Here is a 27,452-nt window from a genome sequence, read left to right as displayed (position 1 = left end):
TATATATAATGTATGCATGTACTGTATGTATTTATCTATGTATATGTGTACATATAGGGTGGTCCAGATCTAATTATGCAATTTTGATTACACTATAACTTATTAAGTTTATTACATAGAAAATCACTCAAAAAATCCTGAACCATCGAAAAGTGTGCGAACTGACGACATGAAGAATCGTCTTCACGCCGTACTGGAACCGTCCCTGCACAAATCAGTCATCCAGACGATCTGGACCACCCTGTATAGATAGATCGGTAGATAGATAGATAGTATCATATTTTGTAATGATACAAAAAAGACAAGATGAAGGTTGGGGGTGGGGGGTCCACCCCGTATATTGTCAGGAACTTTACAAAATCGAAAATTGTTTGTGAGCAAAAGAGTAGTCTGTTGGGACATGAGTTTATATAGCAAGGAGGAAGGAAGAGGCGGGATGTCAGTATGAGGAGGGGAAGTGACATCATCTGGTTTGTGGTTTGATGCTGGAAGGGTTTGAGACTGGCTTTACTTGTTTACTGGCTTTTCTACACTACCTGGACCCTGCTGTTGCCCCCTATGCGCACATATGTGACAACAGATAGATAAATAGATAATATAATTAGATATGTAATTTTACATAACTGTGTGTGGGTATGTGTTTTTGAAATTATTATTTAGAATAAAAATTGGGAAATTGATGCAATACTTATTGGTCATTTAACTTTTGCTTTGTTTAGGTGATGCAAACTAATGTAAGACATGCACATGTGTACTGTATTTCTAGGCTTGCAGTTCTGCCAGTAAATGAAATTAAACAATTTCTGCAGTGTGGAATTACTTTAAACATGTTCAAAGTTCTAGTGAGAGAAAGAGAAAGTTTCGCTTCTGAATATGATAAAAGCGGTACTTTCATTTGAGTCTGTGTACTGTAAACATGGCATAAATAAGTCCTTTGTTCACTATATTAGAGAAAAAAAAACACAAATGTTTGTCTGCTGGTGAAACTAAAAGAACAGAAAATGGTGTCTCAGATATATGATATGAAAGCATTTGACTACATAAAAAATTATCAAAACCCCACTAAGATTCAATGAGAATGTGTGAACTTCACACACTGATGCCTAGAGCAGCAAACAGTAATGCTAATCGCTGTACAAGTCTAGATTTTTTTATATGTATGGACATTTTTTATTAAGCACACAGGTGTTTATTTCTAGACATTGAGAGAGACAGAGAGAGAGAGAGGCTTGGAGCTTTCTAGGTACTAACTTATTTATCTATGTAAAGTGTAATAAAGTTCTGCAAGAAAACCTGTTCATATTTGAAACTTTCATTGGGGACAAATGGTCCCTGTTTGTTATTATACTGTAAACAACTTTTTAAATGACTGAGAATATCTCTGGTAAAGGAGGCCACGTTTTGGCACTCCACTTCTGTCACCCAAGATCACCAGATCTCATGCCATCTGACTTTTTTTGTGGGGGTATGTTAAGGATTCTGTTTATGTGCCACCACTCCCAACAACACTGGATGATCTCTGAAATCACATTGAATGTGCCGTGAATACAGTGACACCCGACATGCTCAATCAAGTATGGGATGATTTTCACTATCACATTGATTTATCCATACAGCTGCAGGAGTTCATATTGAGCACTTGTAAAATTACATATTAAACTTTATGCTCACCTAAACCATTTACAATTTACTGCATTGTTCTGGGGTGGTACGGTGGCGCAGTGGGTAGCGCTGCTGCCTTGCAATTTAGGAGACCCGGGTTCGTTTCCCAGATCCTCCCTGCGTGGAGTTTGCATGTTCTCCCCGGGTCTGCGTGGGTTTCCTCCAGGTGCTCCGGTTAGGTGCATCTGCGATTCTAAATTGTCCCTAGTGTGTGCTTGGTCTGTGTGTGTGTGTGTGTGTGTGTGTGTGCCCTGCGGTGGTCTGGCGCCCTGCCCAGGGTTTGTTTCCTGCCTTGCGCCCTGTTTTGGCTGGGATTGGCTCCAGCAGATCCCCGTGACCCTGTAGTTAGGATATGGCGGGTTGGATAATGGATGGATGGATGCATTGTTCTGTAATGATTTACAAGTGAAATAAATCATTTTGAAATCAGATCAATCTTTTTGAATCACACTATGTATATTAAATAAGCAAGACTGTGTGTCACTGATGGGCATGAATGTTTGTTGGTGTCATATGACTACAATTTGTAATAAGTACATGTATTATATACAGTATGTGATGCTGCTAAGTAAAACAGTCATGGGCTGCTAGCTTAAAAAAAATCTTTACTCTGTTTATCAATTTACCTTGTAATGAAACATTTTGTCTTACCCTTTTTGTTTTGCTTTTTTGTATTTTTGTTTATTTCATTTGATTAAGAAATATTATGACGCTAATATTTAGCTATAATGTTAAAATTAGATTTTTGCGTATGTTTCCAAAATCTAACTGGTATCTTGTATTGTTGCATTTTTTGCCATTGTAGTATATAGCTTTTTATTATTTTTTCCAATGATCATTTTGTATACTTGCTATTGTTTTCATATTTGGTGTTCTTTTTTGCACTGCAAAGTGCTAATAGAATGGAATTCTCGTAATGGTGCTATTAAAATAAAGATTTATTGACAAGATATCTGAAGAACACTGAAGTTCATTGCCTACAAAATATCAGGTCCAATGCATTGTACAAACAAATTTGGAGTTGAGCATCTCAGGTGTAAACTTAATGTTATTTCTAGCAATTTTTGGATCCATTTATCGGAAAAAAGCTGTGACACTGCCTAGTGAAGCTTGCAGTGTTTCATGACTGTTTTACTTACCAATCACAGGAGAATTTTTTAAGGTATTTTACTGTAATCCTATTACTAATCCAGTTTTTACAAACAATGACAGAATGTATTTGCTTTATTACCATGACATTTGTGAGCATGAAACTACTAGGACGTCAAAAATGAATATGGGAGTACTGGATTTCAGTTGTATAAAGATACCTCTTTGATCCTGTCACATTACAGAAAGAAATAAGTTGATGGTTTGATTTACTAAGAAGACATACAATTCCATTTAAATGTTTCTGAAGTACGTAATGCTTATTGGAGCCAGCCCTTATTAGAACCCTAGTTATATCATCATTTAAATGTCCAGGCCCTCAGCTGCCCTGTTTTTCTGATCTAAATTATCTCACTACAAGAAGTGTAGCGTGTCCTTAAATTGTGACCAATAATAGATATATTTGTTTCTTGCTATAACGAGTAAAAGATCTTTGCAAGTAAAATTGTGTCTTTCTGGTCCATTTTATAGCCATTGTGTTGCTGATTTGTTTTTGAAAGTGCTATGTATCATGCTGTTTGTCTTTCCATGTTTGTTTTATGAGAGTGTGCTAAATTAGTTTAATTATCTTTGCTTAGAGGTTGTGAAATTTTCATGTTTAACTGCAAGTTTATGTGTCTGCTTCGTGCAGAGGGTAAAGTTTGCATATCGAATACAGCAGGGCCTGATGGGGCAAAGTTTGGGTGTTGATCTGAAAATGTCTCCATCCTCTCTCTGCACTCTGGATGCTTGAAAGAAAATACAGTTAAGAATTTTTTTTGTTAATGCTTTCTTTTTTATCAGTTACTGAGTTTTAAATAAGTTAACATTATACAGTACATAATAGTATTTATTATTTGCAGTAGTCTATTTTTTAGTTTATAGGCCTCACTGTAATATAAATTGTGCAATATAAATTTGTGTTCACCAGCAACCAAAAAAACAATGGGAGTGTAAGTTAGAATGTTTTCACCACAAACCTCTTTCAATATTCTGTAACCTATTGAAATGCACTTGAAGGAACATTGAGAAATGATGGTGTGCCCTTTACGTCACGTTTAGAGAAGTTTAAGACAATTCCGAAGTGCACAATTAATATACAGTATTTTCTTTTGTTTGAAATCACTTTGGGGTCATTCACCTGTAGCCTTTGTCTTAAGGTTTCTTTACCCTGAGACTGAGGACCATCACATTTTTTGCCACTACTGTAAGTGTCTCATCTTACTGTAAATCTCTATATTCCTTTTGATCTTCTTCTTCCACCATCAGTAAATATACTTTTACAGTTTGGTCATTCCTTCATCTAAACATACCTTCGATAACTATCTGAGTTAATATATCATAAAGGAAAATCTGCTTTAAACTACTAGTCATTATACAGTACTTTAAATTTTTTTTAAGTGTTATTTTATTGCAATTTTCCATGTTAAATCTGTAATATTCTTCAATGCTGTTTTGATAATGTCACATTTCTGCTTAAGTGTTAGTAGGATATAAATTTGCTATGTAGTGGATATGTAGCATGATAGTGGTTCTCAAATCAGGCTTGAAAACCCCATATGGCGCTTTTCCACTGCATAGTACGGCACGACACGGTTCAGTTCAGCTCACTTTTGGGGCGTTTTCCACTGGGAACAGTACCTGGTACCTGGTCCTTTTTTTAGTACCACCTCAGCCGAGGTTCCAAGCGCCGAACCGTTACCAAAACGTGACGTGTAAACTCTGCTGGTCACTGATTGGTCGGAGAAAATCGTCATCACTGCGTCATTGGCTATTCTTTTCTTTATAGGTACACACACGCGGAAGTTTGTGTCCCGTCTCTCCATCGCTGGACGCAGTTTGTTGCATAAGTGGATGAATGTTTCTTCAGACATTCGAAAGTTCTCCAGCCACTGAGTGTTTGTAAAACCGGGAACAATCACATCCCACCACTCTGAAGCACGGTTAAATGTCCAAACAGATGGTCTGTTGCGGCGACTTTTTTGCAAAATGTGGAAGATCTGTAATATACAGAATCAGCATTTTAATGTTACACTGGCAGTTAAGTTCATTTTATGCTTTGCAACAGTGAATAAAGTTAGCTAGTGACGTGCTTTTTTTAGATGCTTACCCTTGCGCGTCGTCGAGCTAAAGTGTTGTCGTTGTCTGCGTGTTGTTGTAAAAGTTCCACGGTGTCACGGCAGTAGAGGCGGCGCAACTATAACGACACGTGAATAATCCCGCCCACTCTAAAGCGGTACTAAACTGCAGTCAAACGCAAACCGAGCGAACTGAGCCGAACCAAGGTGAGCTGTACTGAACCGTGCTGTGCCGTACTATGCAGTGGAAAAGCACCTAAAGTGACATGTGTGCTGCAAATATGCATGAATATTTTAAGGGGAAAAAAAATAATGCCGTTTTAAACATGAAAATTACCCTTCCTCAGAAAGTGTTCAAAACAGCTTGGAGTTAACACTGTGTAGCAGGATAAAAAATTGCTTCACAATGAAGGTGCCATTAATGACTGTACATCTCAGTACACTGATCTATATTTAATGTTTTCTCACTTATCATGGACTCTGTTGAAAGTTGGAGCCCATATCAGATAGCTGGTAATAGGTTAGATGTTTTGAATCACAAAACCCTCCTAAATATATGTACTTCATAGTATAGTAAAACATTGTATCTGCCAAAAAGTGTCCAACAGGTGGAGGGGCATCAAAAGGTAGAGCAGGTATAAGTTTCAGAGAGAATACTGTTTATCTGACTCTGAGGTCTACCTTGTCAATGTATTCTACCATGGAGAAAAAGGCAGAGAGAGGGAAAAAAATATACATTTTAAATCCCAAAGAGCTAGCAGTTTAGCTGGATTGCACGACGGGCAAGTCTGTCCTACTTTTTATAAATCCAATCACCCCTGGTACAAAAGGGGATCAGGAGGTGAATACTAAGTAGAAATATCAAAGCAAAGTCATTAATTAGGAAAATAAATCACTGCTAAAACCAGAATGCTAGCCAGTCAAGAAATAAAAAATCACTAATTATATCTTGGTCAGATCCACACAAATCATTTGCAGTCTCTCCTATGAATATCCACAATCTCAGATGAAGATAGATCCGTGGCACCGGACCTCACTGCTTACCATTCTGCAGTTGCCTCTTGACAGTGGGACCCAAAAACATTTCTTTGCGATAAATGAAAGTACAAAATAATAATCAATACTAATAATTGTTCAAAGAGATTTAAAACCAGAGACTATTTTTCAAGAGATTAATAAACTTTTAATAATATCTATATCGTATGACAATGTAAAGACAGCAGAAAATGGGAGCCTCACATGATTTGGACAGTCCTCACTCTGTGGTCACATTTCTTCCATGTACATAATCCCGTATAGTTTTTGTGCTCTTGCTAGTTCCCCTTTTCATCTTCAGTGATGTTTATGAAGTGAAAATAAAGTTTTGCTCTTTTCTGGATTATCTCTTTCCTGTATATCTTTTTGTGAGGTATGTTGACTTTCAAAGGGCAGCCCAAGATAAGAAGAATGAGGAAAGTATAAAAGAACCTTAGGTGGGAGGGGAGGCTTTGCCAGAACATCAGTACATTAATAGGAGAAGAAGAAACTACTTTGTAAATGGAGAAAATTGGAATTTACATGGCCTTAAAATTAGCCTTTATGACATATAGAAGTGTTGTGTACATTGTGTTATACTTTTCTTTATGTTTCTTATTTTGTTCTTAGCCCATCCTAGAATTCTGACAAGTTTCACTTGTGTAAACACAAATGTTGTGAACAATGTTGATTATAGGTTAGAGGAAATAGTCTTTCTGAGTGAGTTATTACTTATTTTTATGTAAGTGATATTATTTTTACCTGCAAAGATGGAATTTGCGATAAAATTGATTTTTCTTTTCTCTCAGCTTTTTAAATGTAAAGAAAGCAGGTTGTCGCAACTCAATACATAATCACACACTTTTGAAATTTTGCATTTGTTTTGGGATGGATTTTCAGCCTGTTAAAACAAATGACGTACATAGCTATACACTTGTTAAAGTTAAAGAGGATTCCAGATTGTGGGGGTGGTTTAAAAAATATCTGCTGCACGCGATTCACAACAGAGGAGACTTGTTTTCTTGGTGATTAGATAGTTCTGTTGAAGTCTATGTTGTTTTCAGCAGTAAGCATTTTATTACATTTATGATCATGACACTCCTTCATTTATGAATTGTATTCCCTAATGAACTTGACAGTTTGTAAGCATATACAATTAAATATGAAATCATTTTAGTTACAACTAGTAGAATAAATTGTTTTGTTTTGTTCCTGCCACACATTCCTCCACTGAGCCAAAGTAAATTTGGCTAGCCCCAGGTGTATATTACTAGGACATACAGTATACGTTGAACAAATAATTGAAGTTGCAAAGGAATCTTGTAGTTATATTTGTTAATTTTTGGGTAACCCATCAAAGTATTTTATATAGCAAATTTTTTCGTGAGCATAAATTGTTGTTTTTATTCTTGATTTCTGTACTCCTGTTCAGTAGAAGCAAAAAGGAGATTGTTTCAAAGTAAGCCAAGGGATATGTTTTATTTTATAAATCTATTATGCTACTAACGTCATGGTCAGGGGTCTGTGGAAATGTATAAAGCAGAACTGAAGACCTGGTTCTTTTACGTCTGTTATTAATTATGGATGTTATAAACCTGTTGTAAAGCAAGATCAGATGTGCGATTTTTGGTGTAAGGGAAAAAAAAATCAGATACATTTACTTGATGCCAAGAGACATTTTCTTATGGTGTATGTGTTTCCTTGTACATGGGTGGCCTTAAAGGAATGTGGTGATTACAACCCAAGATTAATAGCATTGCAGAGATCGTAAAATACTCAAGCGGAGTCTTGTTTCATGATGTGAAAATGGATAAAAAATAAATGAGAGGTACAGATACTTAGAAAATTTCAAATTCAAATGAAGTCAAAAGTTTTCTTCTTCTTTTTTTTTAATAAGGAAACACAAAATTCATTTTGATCGGCATAGTTATAGCATTTTCAGAGATCTGACTTTGAATTTTGGCTTGTGTTTGTTTCAGGTTTCTTCAGGTACTTTTAGTTTCTCCCAACACCCAAAATACATGCAGGTTAGGCTAATTGGCAGCTGTAAATTGGCCTCATGGAAGGGATGTTGCAAAACTGCATATCACAGTGAAGGACCTTGTATTTCTTCTAAGTTTGATTTTTGCTTTGTACCTGTAGCAGGATACGTCTGGTTCTGCCCCAACTGAAATTTAAAATGGTTGTTCTGATCATGAATAATTTATTTTATTGAGGTATTGATTTTATTATTGAATTACTGAATCATTTTGATTGTTAAGTAGCTTTTATTCTGGTTGCCTGTACTCGGAAGAAATAATTTTAATAGATTAATTAAAAGTAGTAAAATTTTAAACAGTACATTTTTTCTTGCAAGTGAAAAGGAAGGATTTCAATAGTAACTTAAAAATGACAAAACTTGTTTTAAAGCAAACTAATTTTGATTTATAGTAGCCTACGGTGGTGGTATGGCGTGTCACTTTCTGTATTTTGTTTTTCCCAGGCTGTTCGCATATAGTGTTTATTATAGAATAAATCAGAGATCAAATGGCAGGAATTCATTACTTTCCTTCATATTTGGTTACCATTTCTATTCCTACTTCACACATGTTGTTACCCGAGGTGATTTACAGTATCAAAACACATTGCAGTTGCATGTTTCCTTTTTAAATTTTAGAATACTGGCTAATTAACTAACTTGCTTAGGAACACAACTAATCAGAAGCAAGGTTTCAACTGGCAATTGGATTAAGTTCTGTCATCATATGCCTTTTGTAATGCCACTTTGTGTTTTGCTTTTTGCCATGAGGGAATGAGTCCACCATGAAGTTTTTATGGAGCAAAGTTAGAAAGAGACATGTACTACACAACAGCTGATAAATTATTGTGGTGGTAACGGAGACTCCACTACTTAAGGAACAGCACTGTACTTGCAATCCAGCAGTTTCACCAGGCACTCAATTTTCTTTGCATGCAATTACAGGAAATCCTGCATGACTAGCTGTGTTTATTGACACAGTGTTCTTATGAATATAGAAAGTAATAGAGTTAGTAGTATATTTTATAGTGTGTATAAGTTTCTTAGTTGTCTTTGCACATGGAAACATATCCACAAATTAATTAAATTATTAGTGCTTAAGATGGGACTGGGTTTGAGATGTATTTTTATAAATGACTTCTTTGCTAAGCATCCCTCGTGTAAAGATCTGTGATAATGCATTTCATTTTGGAAAAATATGTCCTGTTTGTAGCCATAACATTGATGGCAGTTGTGCTAATACTTACAATTTGACCAATAGTCTCTTCTGAAATCAAAATAATTTTTTGCATGGAATCTTTCATTTAAATGCTTTACTTTTGTCTGACGTTCTTTAATCTAAACTGATGTGTTTTCTTCTTCCAGAACTGCCAAGTCAAACTAGCAGTTAGTGCTGTGTAGGCAATATGACCAGGAGGCAATTGCTGTGCAATTATGTGCCAGTTTAAAAGTAAAATGTTGTAATTCCTTACAGTATTGCTGCCATTTCTTATTTCTCTTTTTAGAAAGCAGTTTTTTTATCCACTTCTGCTATAAATACTATTCAATTAAGTACAGAAAAAGCAGTCAAATTGCCTAGATCACATCTTTAACATATTAATATCCTCTGCCAGTTGATATTTTGTCATATTGATAAGTGCAGGATTCTCTTCAATTCAGCTATAAAAAGAAAGTAAAAGATGTGTCTAATTATATCAAGTGGCCATTGAAAATATGTTTACATAGATCAGAGGTCAAAAAAAGAAAGGGTGCAGTTTTATGTACCTGTTGGCTACGACTGGTATAACAGAGTGTTGAAAATAGAATAACCACACGGGACATCATATTTGCCTCAAAACGAGTATCTGTGTATTACCATTTCCATATTTAACTTCAGTATTTTCATAGCCACACTTTTTCCTATTCCATTTAATTTTACTTTATTTCATGTTATATACCAGTCAGCCACAACATTAAAAACAAGGAGAAGTGAAGTGAATAAAACTGATTGTCTTGTTACAATGGCACTTGTCGAGGGGTGGAATTTATTAGGCAGCATGTGAACAACCAGTTCTTGTAGGTGGTTTGTTGGAAGCATAAAGATCTGAGTGACTTTGACTGGGCCAGAGCATCTCCAAAACGGCAGTTCTTATTAGATGCTCCCAGGTGTGCATTCATTAGTACCCACCAAAAATGGCCCATAGGAAAGACAACTGGTAAACTGATTACAGGGTCTTGGGAGCTCAAACTTCATAGTAACTCCCAAGTCAGAAGTTTTCTGTCTTTTAAAATTTTTTGTCATTCTGGTGTGTGTTCAGTCCATAGTATATGACTATATATATATATTTTTCTATCTATTTATTTATTTTAAAGAACTTCTGTAAAAATAAAATACATTTCCCCCTGGGGACAAATGAAGTTCTATTTAACAATCTATCAATGGATTGGGAGTGAAGGGTAGCCCATCTGGTCTGATACCACAGAACAGCTACTATAGCACAAATTGATAAAAATCTTAATGCTGGCTATTAGAAAAAGCTCTCAGAACACACAGTGCATCACAGATTGCTTAATCCTGTCCACCACTGAAAAGAACATAAAATGGGCATGTGAGCATTATAACTGAACCATAGAGCAGTGGAAGAAGGTGGCCTGGTCTGATGAATCACATTTTCTTTTCGATCATATGGACGATCAGGTGTATGTACATCGTTTACCTGGGGAACAGATGGTAGCATGATGCACTATGGGAACAAGGCAAACCAGAGGAGGCAGGGTTATGCACTGGGCAATGTTTTTTTCATGTGGATGTTACTTTGACAGGTACCATCTACCTAAAGACTGATGCTGACCACATACACCCCTTTGTGGTAACGGTATTTCTTGATGGCAGTGGACACTTTCAACAGGATAATGCACCATGGCACACTGCAAAAATATTCAGTAATGGTTTCAGGAAAATGACAAAGAGTTAAAGATGTTGACTTGACCTCCGAATTCCCCAAATATCAATCTGATCGAGTGCCAGTGGGAAGTGCTGAAAAAACAAGTCCAATCCATGGAAGCCCCATCTTGAAAATTACGGGACTTAAAGGATCTGCTACTAATGTCTTTGTGCCAGATACCACTGGACATCTTCACAGGTTGTTTTGAGTTCATGACTTGACAGGTGTCCACAACAGTATGAAGGGGACCCTTGTGGTATTAGGCAGGAAGATTTTAACGTTGTTTCTGATCAGTGTATACTCTGCGTTTTGAGCAGAATCTAGAATTGAAAAAGTATCTCTACATGTACCAGCGATGTATAGTATGCGTATGTCCGTATGCCACCCATTATAAATGCTAAGAGGATAAAGGCACTCTGAACCTTAACTTTTTAACCCATTTCTAGTAGTGGCATGGTCCACTTGCCCTCCTCTCTAGCACTCTCTTTTCTCATCTTCTCTCTCCCTCTCTCTCTCTCCATTTGTTTTGCTGAAGGGATGGCAGGAAGGAACCCTCCAGGTATTCCTGAATCCATGAGGATTTAGTAACCCTTAAGGAGTCTGGTTTCTTGTAGATCTTTTGGACTGGTTTTCTTAAAGGATCATCAGGAACTGTGTGCTGTCATGCAACAGGTTAGAGGGTTATGACAGTACTCCTGCTTATACTCTTGTAGTACATTGTTAAAAGGGCAATATGGTTTAAGTCAATGTACTTAAATCTTTTTTGTGTCCTCTCACTAACCTGCTTGAATTCTGTGCGACACTTGTCTGTCTACCAGACAACCCATCAAAATGAATATTTAAACTAAGCATATTATGTTTCAAACATACTTTTGACAGTAGAAGTCAGAATTTAAGTAATGAAACTGATTGTATATTTCAAGCAGCTCCACATCTTAAAAGAAAAAAAGTCTAATTTCAAATGTATATTGGCCATGCTTATGGTTAAGTAAATAAAGGAATCCTTAAATTTAAGCAAATGAATAGGCTAATCACCTAACACTGTGAATTCCATTGCAATGGCATCCTTTTAACACACATCAACATGTGGTCTTTTAGCAATCCCACAGATGACGTATAGTCCTGGAGCACAACTGGCTCATATCACCACAGTGTTGTAAGAGACGCTGCTGTTTTTTTGTTTTTTGCCAAAAGCATTTAGGCTGTGCAATGTCTCCTCCCTTCATGCTTGTCTTCATTCTAGCCATTTGCACAAGACACATTGGCATAGGAACAATATTTAATTATGTTATTATATCATTATAATAATATTGTGTGTATAGCTCTGGATCTTGCACTTACATAATAGTTTTCAATTTATTTTTAACTGTTTTGTTGTAGTATTTTATGTTCTTTGTTGCTTCTGGAGGAAATAAATTTCCCTTTGGAAATCAATAAACCAGAAATAATTGTTAGGTTATTGTTCCTTACTCAAAATACTGGCAATAAATCCTATGCTCTTGCATTGAAAGAACGGTATATAAATGTTTTTGGGGGGATTATGGGCAACTACTGTATATGTTTTGGGTTTCATGATTTATTCATTCAGTTAAACATATTTTTTATTCTTGCTTTGTTTTACGGACTTTGCCAACAAATTCTTTCTTAAAACTGCATATAATTGTTATGCAATTTGTATATCTATTAATTTAAATGTAACAATATGAAAGTAAAAAATGAAATAGTGAAAAATAAACTTAATAACCAGTGGAGGCCAGAATAAAGTATAATACAAGAATATTTTTTTGTTTCTTTCTTCCTTCTCTCCTTACAGTAAAAGTGTGTTCTTAGAATAAATGAGTTAGTTCATGTTAGTTCAGGTGTTTGTTTCTTTGTAAATGCCCACACCAAGTAAATTCTGTATTGTAGTATTGCCAGTTTGTGGTGTTAGCAGACCTACCAAAAGGAATTTTCACAACAGTATTTTTAAATGGAATTAAAGTACAGTAGCTAAACACTTTTGCAAAAGCAGATTAGTCTACCGACAAGCACATAATTTAGAGCTCCAGGGACTGAGAGGGTAAATATTAACATAACTTTAATTCCTTATTACCTGCAGCAATGAAAACAATAAATAATAAGAAAAAGATATTGAAATAATAATAATTTTGGTGACAGTTATAGTGTAAAAGCAGTCCAGTATTCACGCTGACAATCATTTATTGAAACTAAGCACAGAGTATGATTGCTAAGCTGATCACAGGTTTGGAAAAGTGTGCCTTCCGATAGATGAGAAGTTAAGGAGAAGGCATGGAAGTACTGTGAGTACAAAAGACACAATATAGTTTTCATTTCCAAACTTCTGATTAGGTCTAGTTTTATATGGAAAAGGCTGTTTCTGTTTTTGAGTTTTTGATAACCAACATGTAATGTTAAAAAGTTACTGAATGAGCAAAATACAGTAGCTGCACTATAGTCCGATGTGGTAACGTGCTACTTGGCTAACATGTTAGCTATTCTGCACTTTCCTAATTGTCCTAACAGTCTGGTTAGGTGCTTGTCATGATTATTTGTTATTTTTTGGTTTGTTTTTGTTAAAGGATTATCAGTTAGTTGCCTATTTTATATGTCCTGATAATATTTGCATATGAATTGTTTAATAATAAAGAGTAAGATATCTTCCTAGAACATTTTCATATATATTGTCACAAACTTGACAAAGAGCCATGGCAAGGTTTGGGGTAGCCCCCAATATATTTTTACCTGGCTGCAAAATTGAAACAAATGATAGCACTGATCTGCACAAATCAGAGTCTGAAACAGAACTGAGGGCATAGGGGAAAGTTGGAGGCATTTAAAGGCCAGTATAGAAAGTGACATCAAAGGGGCCGGGACCGGAAGGGTCTTCTTTCGTAGGCTCGGGCCTGGAAGTGACATCAGAAGGGCTGGAACCAAAAAGTACTTCATTCATAGGTTTGGAACCCAGATGTGACGTAAACAGGGCCAGGCAGAATTTCCCGAAAAGGCGAGAAAAAGAATCAGAGCAGTCTGTCACATCCTGGTCTGGCTCGGAATTGCCCTCATTCAAGCCTTTAGCTGCCTCCCATGTGCACTTGTGTGACAATATATGTTAAATAAGATTCCATGTGTACTTCAAAAATGAACTGCTTACAACTAGTTCATTATTTTTATAATAGTCCATATTATTCTTTTTTTTCCCACTAGTTAGAAAGCCAAAATGTTTTTTTAATTTAGTATCTGCCAGTAATATAGAAACAGTCATTTTAAAAATTAGTAATTATGTTTTGGTATTCGTAGTGATGAATTGCATACAGATGTTTGTGGGTAGATTCAATACATAAAAAGTCAGGTTGCTCTGAACAACCCTTTTGGATTATCCATTCTTCGAAAATCTGGTGGATGAAGGAGCTTGGATTATATGTTAGGTTTAGAACCACCCGTGCAAATATTGTTAAAGGTTGGACAGACGATTTGGCATTTCCTGATGACTGTATCTATGAGAGATACCTGTGCACAAAAATAACATTATATGCAAATACAGTAGAGTCTCGCATATCCGACATAAACAGGCCGGCAGAACGTCGGATAAGCGAAAATGTTGGATAATGGCAGGTGTTAAGAAAAAGCCTATTAAACGTCAAACTATGTTATAATTTTACATATTATGAACCTAATCATGTTTTACAACAAAACAGCAGAATAAATTAACTGAAAAAATGAACTTACAGTTACAGAATTGTCTGGAGTTAAATACAGTATGTACTATACTTAAAGAGTTCAGTCCTGTGATGATTTAAAGACATTTTTGATCATAGTCTGCTTTCCTGACGAGTGCTGTTTCTTCGCTGTCAAGTCATCTTTGCAGCATCATTATGTCGATTCCTGTAGCTTCTCCTTGTTGCCCAATGTAATTAATTGCAGTTTCTAGAGCCTTAATTCCGTCACTTATATAGTCAACATCTGTACGAGCGTATACTGTTTACTACAGCATTGTGACTGCGTGTGTGTGTGTGTTTGTGCTGTGACGTCTTGCACCCAAAAACTCGAAGCTGAGTCTCAGTACTTTTAGCAACACCAGCTTTATTCAGCTTGAAACAGCAACAGCGCTGTTATTTATTTTAGCGGGATCTGCCTTTCTCCTATACAATGATCCCTTGCTATATCGCGCTTCGACTTTCGCGGCTTCACTCCATCGCAGATTTTAAATGTAAGCATATCTAAATATATATCACGAATTTTTCATCTGGTTCGCGGATTTCGGCGGACAATGGGTCTTTTAATTTATGGTACATGCTTCCTTAGTTTGTTTGCCCAGTTGATTTCATAAAAGGGACGCTATTGGCAGATGGCTTGCAAGCTACCCAATCAGAGCATGTATTACGTATTAAATAAAACTCCTCAATGATATACGATATGCTTCCCGCGCTGTGCTTGATTGTTTGCTTTTCTCTGTCTCTCTCACTCTCTCTGCCTGACGGAGGGAGAGTGAGCAGAGGGGCTGTTTCCACAGCGGCTGTTTGCCTAGAGGATACGGACGCTCCTCTAAAAAATGCCACTTTATCGCGGTGCTTCGGCATACTTAAAAGCGCAAAAGCACGTATTGATTTTTTGATTGTTTGCTTTTCTCTTGCTCTCTCTCTCTCTCTGACATTCTCTGCTCCTGACACGCATTCTTTGAAGAGGAAGATATATTTGCATTCTTTTAATTGTGAGAAAGAACTGTCATCTCTGTCTTGTCGTGCAGCACAATTTAAACTTTTGACTAAAGGGTGTTATTTCATGTCTAGAGGGCTCTAATAATGTTAACAGTGTCGGAGAGTTTATAAGGGCTTAAAATATATAAAAATAACCATACAAACATATGGTTTCTACTTCATGGATTTTCATCTATCGCGGGGGGTTCTGGAACGCAACCCCCGTGATCAAGGAGGGATTACTATACACAGACACAGCATTCAGGCAGGGTCAGGGGGAAAGTAACACTGTGTTCTTTGTTCATTGTATCACCCATCGATGGCAGGCGCTTATAGCATGTCCACAATCGGATTGGCCTTTATGGCAAACTGCTACAGCGCTGGGAGACTGCGATTGCTTTGGGACGCTCTTCTGCGTGTTGTCCAGTTGGGTGGAATCCTACAAGAGTTTAGAAACTCACTCACACCAGCCATGATTGTTTTCAAAGGTAGAGTGCAGGTTAATTTGCTTTATTTATTTTTACTTTATATTATGTATTAATCATTTTTATATGAATAGTTTTGGGTTGTGGAACGAATCATCTGAGTTTCCATTATTTCTTATGGGGAAATTCGCATTGATATACTGTACGAGTGCTTTGGACTGCGTGCACATTTCCAGAACGAATTATGCTTGCAAACCGAGGTTCCACTGTAATTAGCTGCGGTAGAGTCGGGAGCAACAAAAAATAGACTACGCTCGCAACTTGCAGTTCTTGTTGCCGATTGATGCTTTTTTTTATTTTTTTTGTGGTGGGACATCGGATAATACGGAATGTTGGATAAGCGAAGGTAGGATAAGCGAGACTCTACTATAGCTGAAATCATACACTGCCACTTGCCACATGGAATGCTTTACCATTACCCAACTGTGCATCTGCCTTATATCTCTACACTGTTGCTGATGCAAAGAATCTTGGATAGGTATCTGTATTTTGTAGAGCGTTTTACCAGGTATCTCTTGTGCTAAAGCAGTTCCTTAATATTTTTATGGTGGTTTCTGACCATCATGACATTTGTGTGCTTAAGGAGGCTCTTTTTGATGTTACAGGTAAGCGAGTATTGCAAAGTTCATTTATACATCGCCAAAATTGTATAATTGATACTAGAAAATTTTTTTCAGTTTCCCAAATGTCATAGGTAGACTGCATTTGTGCAAACAATGGCCCTGCCAAGACCAATAAAGGTTGACTATGTCTATATTGCAAATCATTCCACAGTTTCATTGTTTCACATACATAAATATTACACAACCCATAAGTATTCACCTTGAAAAGGTTTCTTTGGTTACCTCTCTTAAGAGTAACTGTGAATGTGAAAAAGGGAAATCTAGTCTTCATAATCTTGTATAATATGAAACTGACTTTTGTTATATTCTCACTGGTGATAACAAGTAATAGCTTTGTTAGAAAAGTAATTTTTGGTCCAAGATTCGGCAATCCAAGAAGCAATCATGGTCATGAATAAATAAGTACAAAAAACTAGTAATACAAATTTTTTAAAATAATGTTTTTATCAGAAAAAAGACCAATACCACAGCACAGTAAACATTTTTCTGCATGTTGTTATGGTATTTGATTAAATGTCAACTTATAAAGAAAGTACAGTATCTGATTTTGTTTAAAATAGGACAGGAAGATATGAAGACTAGCATTTTGTGAATTATGAAATGTAATATGTTTAATGTGACTAAAAAATGTTTGTGAATTGATGTTCACTTGTTGTTTAATGGTTTGTTCTTAAAATATGCAATGTTTAGTGACATTAACTGTAAAGTGTTTTTTTTTTCTTCAGTTGGAGGAAGAGTTAACCAGGAGTTAAAATATACACGACAAAAGATTGGTGAAGAGGCTATGTTTAATCCCCAGCTTATGATACAGACACCTTTGGAAGAAGGAGCAAATGTATTAACAGTTGAAGCACTGAGACAGCACCTAGACTCTGCAATACAAGCCAGTAGAGTCCAAGTTTACATGTATAATAGGTGAGGAAAAATTTCTGTAATCTTGTTAAAGAACTTTCATCTCCCTCTTAATCAGAGGTTAATAAAGCATAAAAAATCCAGTCCAATAAAATAAATACTATGACTTGCCATTAGCATTTAACAAACTTATTTTTATGTATTGACTTTATGGCTAATTTCCACTTTGAAACAAAAGGAGGATTTATATATATATATATATTATATACATACTGTGTATGTGTATATATATACTGTGTATGTATGTACAGTATATATATATATATATATATAATATTGTATATTTTACATATATATAACATATTGACCTTGTTAGTGTTCGTTGCCTGATGCAATACATTATTGTATACAGTAGTACATTTCACAGCTACATGTGTAAGTTTCTGCCCCTGTTGGTAACAGTAAATTTCACTGATACAAAAGTAATAAATGTACTTCTAAATTTTTCAAAAATAAAGTATTTTGCTTGCCTTCTTCTTATTTGATTTTTTTGAAGCCTGAGTCTACAACCAGACTCTCTCTTTTAGCTAATAGGAATATTCTTTTGTGAAATCAGTTGTGCAAAACAGTGTCCTGTGGTAAACTGTTATCTAGTCTAGGACTTTTATTCTCTCGTATCTGGTACTTAGTTTTCACTCCAGCAATCTGTCATCCAGAAGTTGGAATAAATTGGTCCAAAAATTAAAGTAATGATGTTCATAAGTAAATATATAATATAGGCTTTTAATTTCAGTCCTCTTTGAAATTAAACACTATTAAAGTAATACTTACATCGTTCATATTCCTCTTTTCTGCAGGTGGATATTGTAAAATGCTTAATATTAATTATTCAGTATTAAAACTTAAGATTATTGAATTGCTTAATGCATATTTGATTTATCTGCGGTGGGATGGCACCCTGCCCAGGATTGGTTCCTGCCTTGTGCCCTGCCTGTGTTGACTGGGATTGGCTCCAGCAGACCCCCGTGACCCTGTGTTCGGATTCAGCGGGTTAGAAAATGGATGGATGGATGGATATTTGATTTATTGCGAGAAATCAATGTTTGTTTATTCCTACAAATGGAGTTTGTGCAAACTGACATGCTCATTAATTTATCAGCCATAAGGACTCTGCACATTAAACATCTCCTTCACCATGAAAGTACTATGTATGTTGCAAATAAGCATGTTTTCTTTCTATTTCTTAGGCAGTGGAAATTGGAACATCTGTGTTACAAATCAGGGGAGCTTATAACAGAAGCAGTTTTCATGGATCAGGTAAACAGCCTGTCTCATAAGACATCTTTTTTATCTAATTTGTCAAATTTATAATAAACAAATTTATGAAAATCTAACGTGGTGTCCTATTTTGTTGTATTTATTTCATATAGATTATTGAGAACTTGTATCCTTGTTTAATAATCACATCATTGGATTGCTTTTGGGAAGGTGCAAAGTTACAGTCAGGAACTGCGTATTTGCCGTAAGTAAATATTAAATCTAATTACCTTGTCACTGTGCTTTATTGATGTGATTTCAAAATCCATACAGAAGCTCTGTTTTTCTATAAAATACATGCAATGTTACATTCATAGCCACATATTAGGCTTAGTCCACACTAATATGGATATATTTGAAACCTTTTTATTTTTTAAAACTTTCCATCAAAATGATTATTTTCAGAATGTTTTGTAAAAGTATTTCAACATAAATATGTGCTATTAGGCATGTGCTGTTGGTGTGCCAAGAGGTTTTTGGTTTTTTTAAGGAGCAACTGTAAAGTAGAAATGCAAAATGTACAAAGATAAAATAGACAAAGTACATCTGCTTTATAGGATACAAACAAAGCATAAGGTAGCCAAAGCCTTGGAAAATACAAACTGGGTGACCTAACAAATACATACAGTGAAATACAAATACAATACAATATATTAGAGTGCTATGAGATACATATGAGTGGCAATTGGTTGATGCAGAGAAGTTAGCAGTGAACTATCCCCACTGTAAAGATGAGTACACATAGGGAATTGTCATAACAGAACTGGTCTCTGCTGATCACATGACAATAAAATGGCAGTGTTTTGGAAAAAGCTGCGTGTTCCTCATTCAAACTGCCATTTTTAGATAGTGTTTTGGAAATGATTTGTTTTTGACATTTAAAATCCCTTTTCATTTAGAATGTAAGGCCAGGATAAATTAAAAAAACAATGTTTCACATTTTATCCATGTTAATGTGGACTACGCCTTGGTGTTCACATGAAGAAATGATTTAAATTCTTGTTACCAGTTTTTTTTTATACAGTATTTGGTTTGTATTGACAATATTATGAATCATTTTATCTAACTGTTATAATCTGAGAAATTCCACTATTAATATTCTGGCTGTAAAACTTCAGATTCTTTAACCTGTTTTTGAGCAAATTAATGCATTTTTTGTTTATGCCATTAAATACCATTATTGTATACAGTATATTTTCTATGAAAGTGAAGGGAATTGTGTTGCTGCAGGAAAATGGAAAAAATTGTCATTATAGCAAAAGCTGAAATTTGTAATAAAGTTAACCTTGAAGAAAGTGCATTATCCATCCGCGGGTATTTTAAAGGCAAAATTTACATCCACTAAATAGGGAAATGCTTGAGTTAAGAGAAACTTGTAATGGGTGGGAATTGAATTTGGATTTCTTGTTTAAAAGGTAAGCATACTAAACATCTCACCACAATCACAACCAGTGTGGTGCTGTTTCTTGGTCCATAGATCACACTGTAGTAACTCTTGCTTCCCGCTCTGACTCTGAAGCACCCACAGCCTCCCCTGGGTATGAAAGACTAAAAGTTATACGTCAGAAACCTGAGTTTTTGTGAGAAGAACTTGTATGCCAGATTTTAAGCCTGTGACTTGATAATCAAAACTGTACATGAATACAAGCAAATAAACAAAACACTGTGCTTTGTAGATATAAAAATCAGTATCATTATATTAGAAATTCACATTTTTTTATACTTACAGAATGTTATTTTTTAAAATCAGCCATAACAAACTTTATTATACTTGGATTAATATATTGTTTGGGTTGATAAGGTAAAAGGACTTTTAAGGAATCTTAATAAATATGTATTATCTGCCTGTATTTTGCATCAATAACCTTCTGTTCTTAAATTCTTGTATGAACTGTGTTTCATAAATTAAAGGTAACTTTTACTAATAGAATGTTTCAATAAATTTGTCTTCATCAGTCTAACGCTCATATTGTTATGCTTGCTCACTCCTGACATTCTTCCAAAAAGCCTATTATTGCATTAGTTGGCATATGCAGATATTCTAGTTAATTATTCACAAGTTAGGATGTGGGCTATTGTCTTCATTACTGGATTTCTATGCTTCTGCAACAGTAATTTACAGCAGCATTTTCAATCTTACAGAGACCAGTTTTAGGTAGTTAATAGGGATTTTGTGTTTTATGGTTGGGAGACTTGGAATAATGACTCAAGCATGGTTAAGCAGATACAATGTGGTTGGAACCACAAAGTAAGCCAGCCAAAAGTCTTTCTGATTGGACAGCATCAGGGAAGGATTGAAAGCAAAGGAAGAAAAAAAGGTGGCGACAGAAGACAGTTTCTTGGTTTGTAGCCAAGCTGTTGGGGAGCTTGAAGAGGTAAGGTATCATTAGTGGTAATAAAGGTCAGCTATTTTGATTGACTTCATTGGGGAAAGCAGTTATTAAAACATGTAGGCTGTAATTTGATACTATCCACCAACTTCTAGTTTTCTAACTCACTCCTTTTTTACTGTCTGTGGTAGGTCTTAACAGTCTTAAATGAAAGGATTTCTCTAAAAAAGTTATAATTTTATTTTACATTTAACTGGTAAAATGTCAGCGGAATAGCTTTTATTGCCTTGTTTCTTTTCTGAAAACATGTTTCCAAGGCTTGATGAAAAATGGCAGCAAATGAGTTCTGATTATAAAAAAGCTGTATTTTTCTATTTTAACTCCTGTGTGTTCGATAATGAATCATCTAATTTGTTGTACAGGCAATATATTATAATTATATAAAGTATGCATGCCAACATATAAAAGATTAGCTAACACTTTTGTTTACTTACAACATATTAGTAGGTTTGAATATTTTTAAAGGGTTTTTGTTCTTGGTTACTTTTATCAGAGGTAAACCACCAATGCAGTGGACAAATTTTGACCCTCTGGAGTTTTTGGAAGAGTTGAAGATCTTGAAGTATGAAGTAGACAGCTGGGAGAAAATGCTGAAAAAGGCAGAGGTTGGACATGGATACATGGACCGTCCCTGCTTAAATCCTCGAGACCCTGACTGCCCAATGACAGCCCCCAACAAGAATTCAACTCGAGTGAGTGTCTTCTTTTGTTAAGACCGTTACAGAGCTATCTACTTACTTTTACATATGTACATATCTCAGATATGCACAAGTTAGACTAATTATTGCATCAAATTGATACATGAATGACAGTGATGGCTTAATGTGTCATGTGATGGATTGTCACTAAATCCAGGTTTATGTTTCTAACTTGGACCTCATATTGCAAGGGTGAGCACTAGTCAACTGCAAATGCTGTATTTGAACATGAAAGGTCAGAAATGGATGAATAGATGAGCACATTTAAATACAATTCAGTAAATTAATAATCTTATTTTAATTTCTCTTTGCCTAAAAACGCATTTAAAATACTGTTTTAGATAATCCTGCAAATTTCTTAATGGTCAAGCTAAAAAATAGATGAAGTGTGGATATTTTGTGTTATAAATAATCGGTCTTTGGTATAACTGTTGAGTTTTTTTTCAGTCACTGAATAAAAGTTTGTTAGTTTCAAAATTTTCAGGGGCTTCTTGTCTTTCTGAATGGCAGATAATCAAAACATATTTGAACTCCAAATTAACCAATCTAGGTGTTTGGACATTTCTTTAAAATAAAAGGGAAATATTTTTCTCATATTCCCTTAAATAAATGTGAATGTCTTTGCAGTGCAGTTGTTGTGCTGTGTACTATTCTGCCACTTTTCTATCATGTGGAATATTATATTATGTATATTATGTATTAAGGCATGATTTAGGATATACTGTAACTAAACTTTGCTGTTTAAAAAGTAAAAATAAAATGCATTATAACTGATGCAAACTTTAACATATCACAAGTGTAGAATTTAGAAAAAAATTCTGGTAGTTGGAATGACTAATAGGATGAAAAATGCAGTAGTCCTTACAAATCCATATGAATATTTAAAGGCAAATATTAAAGTGAAAAATTATGACCTGTGTTTAGGATCATTACATATTGTGTTAGAGCACAGAATTATGAAAACAACCCTTCGGTAGAATCTGCACCATTTTCCTGAACTGCTTCAACATCTTTAAAGTTTCAGCTCCAAAAATGCATGAAATTTAAATTTAAGTCAAATTTTATGTCTGTTGCTAATTCATATTTTCAATATCTACAGTTATTTTTTGACTGATCAAAAGTCTAATTACAGATCTATAATTTAAATTTTACTATTAAATTTGAGGAACTGTCCAGATTGTCTTTAGTGGAGCTTCAAATTAGAGATGACTGTATTTACATTTTGACTAGGCAAGACAACATTTTCAATTTTTTTTTATATACAATATTGGGCATGAAATGTTTTCTATCATGTATTCATGTGTCGTGTGACTTGATTAATGTAAACTACTGTATAATAGGATGTGGCATCATTTTCATCAGAAGGAGGAAATGCAGTCACATACTCGCACAAGACCTTAGATGCTAAAGTGAATAGGCTGGTTAGGTGCTGAGAGTTTAGAGTCAGAAAGTATATAGATTTAAAGAGTGTTTTTAATTGCAGTTCAGTGTAATAAAACTTAAAAGAACAGTAGCACATACACTGTGTGATGTTGCACACACTCATGAAAAGCTGAAGCACAAAAGTTTGTCTTACTGTAGCTGTCTATGGAAAAATAATGGAGACAGTTTTGCAATGTAGATGATCAGTCATTGTTTGCTGGGTTTGTCCTTTGATTATCTCTCCAATTTTATTATCCTTATAGTAATACAGCACGTCATTAAGACTGGTGCATAAGCAATGTGTCTAATTCATAGCAGTGGTAAACCCTGCATTCAGCCAGTCTGCTTCCACTGTTGTAAAAGCAGGAATTACAGTTCTATACAAGTATCTACACCCTGTAAATAAAACAGAAGAACACAGAAAAGGTTTTGGGTAGCCACCTCTTATACTTGAAGATTGTGATGAAATTAGGACATGAGTCCAAAACAGAATTGATTTAATGGCAGAAAAATGGTGTTTTTATAGTCTGTTAGAGGAAGTGATATAGTTGGGACCTGAACCAGAAGTGATGTCATTATATCCGGAACTGGAAGTGATGTTGACAGGCCCAGGCTGAATTTCTCTCAGGTGGTCTACATGAGAAAGAGAGAAAGGGTTAGCGCACACTTTCACCCTCCTGGTCTGGTGTGGAATTACCATCTTTCAAGTCCTTTAGCTGCTTCCCGTGTACACATGTGCAACAACACACATGTGTATATTTTTTCATATATATATGTGTGTGTGTATGATACAGTACCTGCCAAATAATACAAAGAGTACACAACACCTATTTGGTGCTTATCAGGTGTAAACACCTTTGCTTATGGGCATCGAACCTTGGACATCCAGGCCTGATGATACCCAAATAGGACGAAACATACCCATCTAAGAAGTGTTGAAATCTAATGTAAAAAATAAAGACCTCATGGTTAACGTTTGCAAGGCACCATGCAATGAATTTGTCTTTGTTATATGCCATTTGGCATGGGATTCATAAAAGCAGTGTTAATGTTTGTGATAAATAATATGTGTGTGTATATATATATATATATATATATATATATATATATATATATATATATATATATATATATATATATATATATATATAAAATGGAGGTGAAGGTCTGTGTTTGCATATTTGTAGATGGAAATCCACAAAGGGAGCAAATGAATCACATATCTTAAATATTCCTAAGTTTTTGAGTCCTACTAAGAGTCATCATCAGAAGAAAATCTTTAGACTTCCAGGAACCCAAGGGAATCTATCACAAATAAGGAGGGTAGGATAGCTGGATCCACCTTTTATATTTGTATTTGAAATATTTTTTCACAAGGATGCATCAGTGGATGATTGATGATTTAAGATGGCAATGTCAAAGTTAGAAAATTCAACATTGGAAAGCACTTGGAAAAAATGAGCTGTGTAGTAATTCACTGATACTAATTGTTGCCACTTGTAGTTGACTGGTCCAGTATTACTCCCTATGTACTCATACAGTATCGGCTCTTTTTTATGGTTCTCCAGCCCACCCCACACACACACAACCCCAAGTTCTGGATTCAAAGATCAGGCACTAGAAAAAATAATGATCAACTTTGCATAACATACAAAAAGCTGGTAAGAGACCGAAATAGTATGTAGTGCTGGAAAAACTTATAGATGATTGCCTTTAGCCAGAGAAGTGTGTACACTTGCTATATAAAAGCCTAATGTATGTATAAAAAAACATTATTAAACACAAGGCGCTTGAATACTAGTCAGATTTCCTTATGTGTATGATCCTTGTGTTTTTGTAGGGTTATTCTGGGTTGAAAGTTTACTTCAGCTAGAGTGGTCACGTTCAAATTTGAAGTTACAAGTTATGTTAATTTCTTTTTTACATCCCTTTAATAATTAGAATACAAATAGCTTTAAATGTCTCCACTCAGTTTCATGTTACTGCAGTCTACACTCTGTGACATTTGCTGCCGGACAGCTCTCAGTGGTGAGATGCATAATCAGGAGTGGGTTGCAGCCAAACCTATGCTAATAACAAAATAAAAAATAAATAAATAAAAATAAGGATGGATTAGTTTACATAATCACAATATGCCACTATGCCAGTTCCAATTGGGAATGGACTGACAATGAACATTCTTCTTTCATTTTACATGTATTTTAAATGTATGTGCATGCATTTATTTCTGCCCTGAATTTTGCATACATCACCACGTGATTCTTGAAACCTTTGTATGAATTTTGCTTGCCGTGCCTTTAATTCTCTGCTAGTTGCATTTTAGATATGCCATACCTCCAAATAAACAGAATTACTTCTGTTTAGATATTTTTCTAACAATAAAGCAATCAACACTGCAAGATGTAATCTTTGTAAAGTAGAAAATTCAAAGGGAGGTGGTGATTGTGTACATTTTAACAGTGACAATTTAAAAATCAGAAAACTCTTCTTCTAGATTAAGCCTCCTATTCATATTTTTGAATGGTTCCCTTGGATGGTAAAAAAAAAATAATTACAATGAGGAGGAAATACTTAAAAAAAAAAAAAAAATCAAAATGAAATCTTTTATATATCCAGTTATTCAATTTGTAATTCACATAAACACTCTTAGTATCTTGGTTTATACAGTATTTATACAGTAGACCTACTTACTGTCAGCATCTGCGCATGTTGCTAATACTACTGATGCATGCAATTGACACCGCTTCACAACAATAAAAAACCTTTTTGTCAGGTTAAGTCTAATAATTTTTAACATTAGAACAAGCTGAAAGGAGAGAAAATGTCAGAACACTGTATCTTTGATGAAGTCATTTTCAAGTGTCACCTTTATTAAGTTTAATGTGTATCTTTTAAGCAACAGTGTACAAATTGTAAGCATGTTGTCATGCTTTACAGATGCACACAATACAAGCAAAGAAAAAAATGTGAATAATATAAAAAACCAAAAGGGTGGCACAGTGGGTAGCACTGCTGCCTTCCCAGCTGGGAGACCCAGGTTCGCTTCCCGGGTCCTCCTTGCGTGGCGTTTGCATGTTCTCCCCATGTCTGCATGGGTTTTCTCCGGGTACTCCGGTTTCCTCCCACAGTCCAAAGACATGCAGGTTAGGTGCATTGGCGATTCTAAATTGTCCCTAGTGTGTGTGTGTGTGTGTGTGCGCACCCTGTGGTGGGCTGCCACCCTGCCCGGGGTTTGTTTCCTGCCTTGCGCCCTGTGTTGGCTGGGATTGGCTCCAGCAGACTCCCATAACCCTGTAGTTCAGATATAGCGGGTTGGATGATGGATGAATGGATGGAAAAAACAAAAATCCAAGTATACAAATTTTGTGTGTCTTTTGTTGGTACTGTATTAATGTCACTGTTCTGCGGAGTTTTTTGAGGAGACACACAAGTAAAAATTTCATTTAAGTATTGTGGCCGGGTGTAGGAAGAATGGACCGTGACAACTAAAGAATAGTTGGGATGCCTAGTGGTTCGGCCCATTTAATTCCCTACTGAACTTAAAGTCGATGCCTTCTGGCAGCAAAATTAAAGTGGTCTTATGGGCAATAATACAATTTAAACAAGTGGTCTCTGTTTAGTAGATTCTTTTAACAAAGAAAGGTTTCCCGGGTAGCTCTGATTCCCCCAGGTCTCAGTGTCAAAAGACCCCTCGTTCCAGGCACTCTGGCTTCTTATCTCGTGGGAACTGGAAAAGGTTGGTTTAAGTGCCCCAGTGGGCAGTTTCGTTGACCTGTAGGGAGAGAAGGAAAGGACAGTCAGTGGCCGTGTCCCCTCTTGCCATGGTGGATTATCACATACCTTGAATAAGCAAGTGAGTAGCTCCTTGGACGCACGTACGTGAAACTATTTATGTGCTTACATATTTACATGGCGGTAAACTTGAATTTAAACTTGAACTTGAGCCCTGACTACAGAATCTATGTAGTCTGATTTACATAACTTTAGGTACTATAGCACAAAAGCTTCTGTGAAAACTTTTAACCAGTTTGGACAGTGAATGTTTTTTTTTATTCCAGTGTCAACAGGTAAAATGACATTTCAACAATTGTTTACTTTGGATCAGTTTTACATTTTGCTTACAGTTTAAAGTAAATTAATATACACAT

General features: G+C 35.5%; 1 protein-coding gene across 4 annotated transcripts in view; it reads left to right on the top strand.

Moving 5' to 3' along the window:
- The window catches only part of ptch1 (patched 1), a 149,850-nt gene that overhangs the window by 46,916 nt on the left and 75,482 nt on the right, over window positions 1–27,452 (top strand). For all 4 annotated transcript variants that reach the window (XR_005634334.1, XM_039758855.1, XM_039758854.1 and 1 more), the window contains exons 3-6: window positions 17,351–17,540; window positions 18,725–18,794; window positions 18,908–18,999; window positions 21,678–21,876. Coding sequence is in view for 3 of the 4 variants with exons in the window: in XM_039758855.1 (XP_039614789.1) it covers window positions 17,351–17,540; window positions 18,725–18,794; window positions 18,908–18,999; window positions 21,678–21,876 (551 nt within the window). In the remaining variant the exon portion in view is untranslated. The remainder of the gene's footprint in view (window positions 1–17,350; window positions 17,541–18,724; window positions 18,795–18,907; window positions 19,000–21,677; window positions 21,877–27,452) is intronic.

Source organism: Polypterus senegalus, chromosome 7 (assembly GCF_016835505.1).
Source record: "Polypterus senegalus isolate Bchr_013 chromosome 7, ASM1683550v1, whole genome shotgun sequence".
NCBI lineage: Eukaryota > Metazoa > Chordata > Cladistia > Polypteriformes > Polypteridae > Polypterus > Polypterus senegalus.
Note: the sequence above shows the minus strand (reverse complement) of the source record. Positions and strands in the feature narration are given on the sequence as shown.